Raw genomic sequence first — 8,452 nt, forward strand, 5'->3', positions numbered from 1 at the left:
TCAGTAGGTTAAGTGTCCAACTCTTGATTTCGGTTCAGGTCATGATCTCAAGTTTGTGGGATCAAGGCCCATGCTGGGCTCTGTGCTGAAAGTGTGGAGCATGCTTAGGATTAGGTCTCTCCTCTTCTCTCTCTGCCCCTCCCCCACTCATGCTCTCTCACATTCTCTCTCTCAAAATAATTAAAACACCTCCATGACGTTTCCAAGTCAGTTAGCCCTAACACAGTAAAGATTCAAGTAATGCCATAAAGAAAATGGCTGTTCTGGAACTATATACAATTAATTTCAGGGTGACGCAATAACACATCAATAATGTACAATACAATAAGGATACCAGACCAGGTTTCCTTCTCTATATGGTCCAATGAATCAGTCATGCTTTATTTTTTTTAACTACACTAATCACAGAAACAATAAATATTAGTAGAATCTGAATCATTCAATTGAGTAAAGGATGTGAAAATATTTATTAAGAAAAATTGTAAGATAAACACTTTGCTCACAAATTATTCTTTCACATAAACTATACCATCTAATAGTATGTATGTGAAATAGACATTCTTTTATACAGTATTCAACAAATATTTGTTGAGTAACTACATAACCGAAAAATACAGGGTGACTTAATGAGATACAATTATTAGTGAGAAATACTAGGACAAGTGAAAACAAAGTAGAGCAAGCTTTGAACAACTGGAACTATAAAGAAGCATTAGGGGCACCTGGGTAGCTCAGTCAACTGAGCATCTGACTCTTGATTTCAGCTCAGGTCATGATCCCAGGGTTGTGGAATCGAGACCCACGTTAGGCTCCATACTGAGCATGGAGTCTGCTTGAGATTTTCTGTCTCTCTCTGCCCCTCTCCCCTGCTAGTGCACTCTCGCTCTCTCAAATAAAAATAAAAAAAGTTTTTTAAAGCATTAAATGAAAAAATAATAAAAATATGATATAATCCCTAATTAAAATTAAATAATATAAATAAAAAATGGAAACAGTCACACAAAAAAGTTTAGAACCTTGTATGAGACACAATGACTCTTTGACGTATGTCCCAAATAATAAGTTACTATTATTACAGCACTGACATCTGGGACTGGTTTATCTTTATTTTTAATAAAGTACACTCAAGAACATCCCTATAAAAAGGTTACTTTCGTTCAGCTGCACTTCCATATGCCTTTTTGAACGAGATAACAAGTGACAGAGATAAGGTTAGTTTTGCTGTAATTACATAGAAACCACAGACCCATGTAATCTTCCTAGGGGACGCCACTAAGAAACACTGATATGAAGGATTAAAATGTTATATATAATCTTCAAGACTGATGTTGTAAAACTGACAATAAATAAAACTTAAGTTAAAAAAATAAGCTAGGCTTTATTCACGCAGTACAAATACAATGATGCAGTACTGACTACGATGTATCACAGGACATAGTATGACTACAGGAATGCATGGCAGCCCGTTTGGGGTCTAAATCAGCTCTGTGAATCTAAACAAATGAAAAACCCACCCCCATTTCAACAGAAACTTAAAAATGCTATTTTTTAGTGTGTATGAGGGGGTACTGCATTGCTAAGTTACTAGTTACTATGGTTCTCTCTTATTATTAAACCCAATGGCCTCTTTTCAGGCTTCATTCTATTTATCTTCACTATGTAACTCCTAACATAGGTGACCACTTCCTCTTATTAACTTTCCCCTTAGCTCTGCCACCCCCAGTTTTGTTTTTTTGTTTGTTTGTTTGCTTGTTCTTTTAAACCTTCCTCTGGTTTCCCACACGTCAGAGCGTGGTCTCTTTCCCTAGTTCCAACCTTAAATGTTGGTATTCCCTCAGTCTATGTCTAAAATACCTTCTTTTCTAAACAAGAGAAGTTCTCTGGCAGGGGCAGGGGTGATGGGGGAGTCATTCGCCCATTCCCAAGCTTAATTACTGCCTACAGCTCATAAATATCTATGTCTCATTTGAACATGCACGTTTTTTTGCAACTCTCCTGGTTTCTACATACTTTGCTTGAGGAACTCCCCCTTTCTTCCACCTGGCAAAAAAACTTCTTAGGCTTTAAGAACTAAAATGTCACCACCTCAGTGCAGCTTCCACTAGCTTTTCCAAATACTGTTAATTAACATTCTAGTTTAGAAATCACTTTCAACTCTACCATCTTATGAGAACCTCACAAAATAGGCAAGTATCATCACCTTTCTAGAAAAGAGGATACTGAAGTTTCAAGAGATCAAGCAGGGGCACCTGGGTGGCTCAGTTGGGTTAAGTGTGGGATTCTTGATTTCAGGTCAGGTCACACAATCTTACGGTTCATGAATTTGAGCCCCACATCGGGCTCCGTGCTGTGTGGAGCCTGCTTGGGATTCTCTCTCCCTCTCTCTCTGCCCCTCCCCTGCTCATGCTCTCTTTCTCAAAACAATAAATAAACTTTAAAAAAAAAAAAAAAAAATGAAGAGATCAAGCAAAGTGAACAAGGAAACGTTACTCCAAGCAGAAAACAGGAACTTAAACCCAGTTCTCACTCCAGGTCCAATGCTCTTTCTAATACACCATGATACTCTCAAAGAAGATTCAGAAATTTAGTAGTTTTACCATTGTTAAGAAAAATACGTCTCCTGTTTCTTTCTAGAAATTAATCTAGAAATAAAATTATTAAAATTATTTTTTAAGTTTATTTATTTATTTTGGGGAGAAGGGGCAGAGAGAGATGGAGAGAGAATCCCAAGCAGGATCCGCACTGTCACCACAGAGCCCCGATACGGGGCTCAAACGCACAAACCATGAGATCGTGACCTGAGCTAAAACCAAGAGTCAGACACTTGACTACTAAGCCACCCAGGCAGCCCAAAAAATTATTTTTAATTGTACACACACAGCCAAACTGGCTAAGATAAAAGAAGAACTTCTTTAAGATAAAGCAGGAAAGGGGCACCTGGGTGGCGCAGTCGGTTAAGCGTCCGACTTCAGCCAGGTCACGATCTCGCGGTCCGTGAGTTCGAGCCCCGCGTCGGGCTCTGGGCTGATGGCTCAGAGCCTGGAGCCTGTTTCCGATTCTGTGTCTCCCTCTCTCTCTGACCCTCCCCCGTTCATGCTCTGTCTCTCTCTGTCCCAAAAATAAATAAAAAACGTTGAAAAAATAAATAAATAAAAATAAATATCTTCTTTAAAAAAAGAAAGATAAAGCAGGAAAATAATTTAGGAAAAAAACTAAAAGCAATAAAAGTTTACAACAATCCCAAAAGAAAGAAATAAAAAAAAAAACTTTACATTTAAATGGAAAAACTGAACATCTTGAAGCCAATAATCTACTATACAGTCTTGATTAACCAATAAATGACGTACAGGATCTGCTTTTATAAAATGATCTAAAAGCCCACAATTCTGGTTTTTTTTAAAGGAAGAAAGGCACACACAAAAAGTTGATAAATAAGATTAAATTCAGAAGACAAAAATCATCAGTAATTCTGTCACTAGGAAGTGACAGGCATCCCTGAGGTGGTCAGTGAAGGATCAAAGGACACATAAAGCTTTTAAGACAAGAGGCCAAAGAACAGATTAGAAGAAGTGGGAGAGGTGGAAATCAACATTTTGCTGCCATTGCAGTAAAGAATGGCTCAGGAGATTCATCAGTGGTAGCTGTATCTAGGAGATGGTGGGTTTAATAAGGAGCAAGACATGCGCACATCTCAAAGTATCCCCCCATAGAAAGACTACTGGAGAAAAAAAATAGAGGACAATGTTTTTACACTCTGCCTCCAGATGCAAGTCTGAGAAAGCCACATCACTATGGGAGTTTTCTAGCCAGAGGTACATAACATGAATCTAAACATGAGGAAACACCAACAAATCCAAAGTGATTAACATGCTGTAAAATAACTGGCTTGTATTCTTCAAATGTGCCAAAGTAGTGAAAGACAAAGGTTAAGGAACTATTTCAGATTTAAAGGAGATTAAAAGAGATACAACAACTAAATGAAATGCATGATCCTGGATTGGATCCAGGATCCAATCATGCTGTACTAGACAGAAAAAAAATACTAAAAAAAAAAAAAAAATTTATTGAGACAAATGACAACACTCAATTACAGACTACAGATTGTACTGATATTAAATTTCCTCAATATAAAAATACTGTCCTTAAAAAAATGAAAAATGTAAAAAAATCATTGTTCTTAAATACATACCAAGGTATTAAGAGTAAAGAGACAGAATGTATACAACCTATTTTTCAATGGATCAAAAAACAAAATATTAATGTATATGTGTGTATGTGAGTATGTGGAGAAAGAGAAAAACAAAGCAATGTAGCAAAAAAAAAAAAATTTAAGTGATGAATCTACATAAACGGTAGGTCTTTGTTCTATTCTTGTAACTTTTTTGTAAATCTGAAATTATTTCAAGGTAAACCATCAAAAATTAGAGCAGAGCTTGCAGATGAATGGATGGAGAGAGTCAAAAGGGATAACTTCCAGGTATGAAATAAGTTGGTCATGGGATGCACTGTAAGCATGGTGACTACAGTCTATAAACTGTACTGCATATTTAAAAGTCACTGAGGGGCGCCTGGGTGGCGCAGTCGGTTAAGCGTCCGACTTCAGCCAGGTCACGATCTCGCGGTCTGTGAGTTCGAGCCCCGCGTCGGGCTCTGGGCTGATGGCTCAGAGCCTGGAGCCTGTTTCCGATTCTGTGTCTCCCTCTCTCTCTGCCCCTCCCCCATTCATGCTCTGTCTCTCTCTGTCCCAAAAATAAATAAACGTTGAAAAAAAAATTTTTTTTAAATAAAAAAAATTAAAAAAAATAAAAGTCACTGAAAATAAATCTTAAAAGTTCTCATCACAAGGAAAAAAGAAAACTGTAACTATGTATGGTGACTGATGTTAACTAGACCTATTGTGGTGATCATTTCTGAATATATACAAATATTGAACCATGAAGTTATATACCTGAAACTAGTATCATGTGACATGTGAAGAATACCTCAGTTAAAAAAAAAAAAAAAAAAAAAGGAGGGGAGGAATAGGGTAAGCTTTAAGTTTTTTTACTTAAATTTTGTCATTTGGTTGGGAAAAAAGTCAAAAAATATCACCATTTTAAACAAGAATGTAAGCTGAAGAGAGATTAAAGGAACACTTCCAGAACAGGGGTCTCCTTGCTCATATACAATCCCACTAGGTTTGCAGTTCAATGACCAAAATGTTTCTAATTCCTGGAAACTTCAAGGTAATACATGGTCTACGGCTACTTTTCAAAGTTTTAAACTTTTAATAAGTTGTATGCATTCTCTAATAAAAGCACCATAAATGTCATCAAGTGTTAAGTAGTGTATAAAGAACTTGAGAGAATGGGCTCTGAGATTAGGCCTGTGTTCAAATTCAGAGTGTAGTGTTCAAGCTCTGTGATCTTGGACAAGTTTTAACCACTTGCGCTCCAATTTCCTCATCTGCAAAATGGAATCAGTCAAGGGGCGCCTGGGTGGCGCAGTCGGTTAAGCGTCCGACTTCAGCCAGGTCACGATCTCGTGGTCCGTGAGTTCGAGCCCCGCGTCAGGCTCTGGGCTGATGGCTCAGAGCCTGGAGCCTGTTTCGGATTCTGTGTGTCTCTCTCTCTCTGCCCTCCCCCGTTCATGCTCTGTCTCTCTCTGTCCCAAAAATAAATAAACGTTGAAAAAAAAAAATTAAAAAAAAAAAAAAAATGGAATCAGTCAAGTATCTGGAAACAAGCCACTGAATTACTAAGGAGGACTGAATAAGATAAATGTAAAACAGTGTGCACAAAAGCACAAGCACTCAATAAATATTAGCTATTTTTACTTTTTCGTCAATGTTTATTTTTGAGAGAGACAGAGACAGAGTGTGAGCAGGGGAGGGGCAGAGAGAAAGGGAGACACGGAATCTGCAGCAGGCTCCAGGCTCGGAGCTGTCAGCACAGAGTCCAACAAAAGGCTAGAACTCATCAACCTAGACCATGACCTGAGTCAAGTTGGACGCATAACCGACTGAGCCACCCAGGCGCCCCTTAGCTATTTTTATTTTAAATCCAACCCGCTTGGGGGCGCCTGGGTGGCTCAGTCGGTTAAGCGTCCGACTTCGGCTCAGGTCATGATCTCACAGTCCGCAGTTCGAGCCCTGCGTCGGGCTCTGGGCTGATGGCTCGGAGCCCAGAGCCTGCTTCCGGTTCTGTGTCTCCCTCTCTCTCTGCCCCTCCCCCGTTCATGCTCTGTCTCTCTCTCTGTCTCAAAAATAAATAAACGTTAAAAAAAAATTTTAAAAATAAATAAATAAATCAATCCAACCCGCTTGGTCACCTCAACAGCACCGGTCACAGTCAAAGCCATACATGGTTGTCCAAACCAGGCCCAAATCTGACAAAATAGGAAGTCAGAAACTAAGAGAAAAACATCTTAGATGTTAACGAACCATAGAAGTAAGTTAATCGTAAGCAAATCACATGCAAAGAAGACTGAGGCTGACTTACAGGGTAATTCACCAGCTGAACATTTTGCTAACAGAAGTGTGCAACTGCAACAAGCTCCCCATTAGAACAATCCATCATTCTAAATGCACTGAATGAAAAATGAAGAGAAATTATCTTACCTGAGAACAAGGGGAAAAAAACTGTACTCCACATGCTGTATATAAGATTTCAGTCAGCTTAATACAGTCAAAATGTAAACCCAATTTCAACTACTAGCAACCTTCCAGACTGCCTGTTCTTGTTAGTAAAAATTTAAATTTAAATTATACTCTTCTGACATCTACAAGGCCATGAGCACAGCTACTTTAGCTTAATTTAGCATGAATCTAGTGACAGCCTATTATGTGACCATAATCTAGTACTGAGACATTAAAAATAAGAGAAATGTAAAAATGATTACAAGAAAATTTAAAGTTACCAGAATTCTGTAAGTTTAAAATCCCTCCCACCAAAAAGTTTGGGGATGTTTTCTTTCCATTTTTCGGTGGTACTCATTTTTCCTTTTACAAAATTAAATGCACATTGTTTAGTATTTGTCTTTAAAATTCACATTATTTGGGCGCCTGGGTGGCTCAATGAGTTAAGTGTCTGATTTGGACTCGGGTCATGATCTCATGGTTCGCGGGCTGGAGCCCCTGCGTCGGGCTCTGTGCTGACAGCTCAGAGCCTGAAGCCTGCTTTGGATTCTGTGACTCCCCCTCTCTCTTCCCCTCTCCAGCTCATGCTGTCTCTCTGTGTCACTCAAAGATAAGTATTTTAAAAAATTAAAAATAAATAATAAACAAATTCAAACTCATTATTAATTTGTAAAACCTAAAAATTTGTTCACAGTCATACTTTTCTCTACTTATATGCTTATTACTTTGGTGTATTGCGGTTTTTCTCCCTTGTAATGCAAAGGATATTGTCCAAAAACATGAATGTTCGTATAAAATAGTTTGTCCATTCATAAAGCGCCTAAAACACCTACCTCCACGCTCCTACACTCCAGAGTGAGAGAAGAGTTTCCCATGCGCAACAAGCACTCTAACGCGTCCTCTCAACTCCTCAAACACCTTTTTCACAATAACGCCCAATTCTCCCAAATTTGATCCAGCAAATATTAAGTAAGCTAGAAGTGTTTGTTCAAAAATCAGATTCCGGTGCCCCAGACCAGACCAACTTAATGAGAGTCTTGGGGATGAGACCTGAAGCTCTCCAAACGGTTCTTTCCTCGCTAAAGTTTGAAAACGACGAGGGACCCCTACACACACTCCAAACTCTCCCCCACAACTCCCACCACTCCCAACTGACTCAACCCCACCCACCAGCGGGAAACGCTACCGCCCGGCTCCCGTGCGGTCTCAAAACGCCCCCACCTTTCTTGGGGTCCAATCCCAAACCCGTGGCCCGCTCCTCCGGGGTCCCCAGCTCCTCATTCCCAGCCCCACACCCCAAACCTTCTTCCTCACTTCTTCAGATCGCTGCTAAAGAGGCCAAAGGCGCCGGAGGGGGAAATGGTCGAGGTCGCCTCCTGACCCAGCTCCGTCGCCTCCCCTCCGCCGGACTGCTCACTGTAAGCGAAGCTGTTGCTGGACATTGCTGCGGTGCTGGCTGGGGTCGGGTTGGTCCTGCCGGGGCTTCTCCCCGAAGAGCTCCTGTCCCGAGGACGCGGAACAAAACTAGTTCTCGAGCGGAGGGGCGCTAGCTAACGCTTCCGGACTCGTCACGGCTCCCTCAGACGACCTGGCGGCCCACCCCCTGCGCATGCCCAGTGTGCAGGCAGGCCCGAGCCCACCCCTCCCAGGCCTTGACTGGATTTGCCTTCTCCGGGTTTTTGAGGTGGTTGAGTGGCTCGGTCCCAGGCGGTGCGGAAGGGAGTCGGTGGGCGGAACCAGAAGGGCCTCTCGGCTTTTAAAGTTTTTCGGAGAGAAATACCCATTGTATCGAATTTGATCCCTTAAGGAGGTTTCCCCACCCACCCGGGACACTTT

General features: G+C 40.6%; 1 protein-coding gene across 4 annotated transcripts in view; it reads right to left on the reverse strand.

Annotated features, from left to right (window-relative positions):
- Positions 1–8,218, reverse strand: part of AP3B1 (adaptor related protein complex 3 subunit beta 1) — a 265,520-nt gene extending 257,302 nt beyond the window's left edge. For 3 of the 4 annotated variants that reach the window (XM_032593390.1, XM_030323533.2, XM_030323537.2), the window contains exon 1: positions 7,931–8,216. In XM_032593390.1, the coding sequence (XP_032449281.1) occupies positions 7,931–8,058 (128 nt within the window). In that variant the 5' untranslated portion in view covers positions 8,059–8,216. Of the gene's footprint in view, positions 1–7,930 lie in introns of all 4 variants that reach the window. The other variant, XM_030323534.2, reaches the window with a different exon arrangement.
- Between the last annotated feature and the right edge of the window lie 234 nt (positions 8,219–8,452).

The sequence above is a fragment of the Lynx canadensis genome, chromosome A1, assembly GCF_007474595.2.
Source record: "Lynx canadensis isolate LIC74 chromosome A1, mLynCan4.pri.v2, whole genome shotgun sequence".
Classification (NCBI taxonomy): Eukaryota; Metazoa; Chordata; class Mammalia; order Carnivora; family Felidae; genus Lynx; species Lynx canadensis.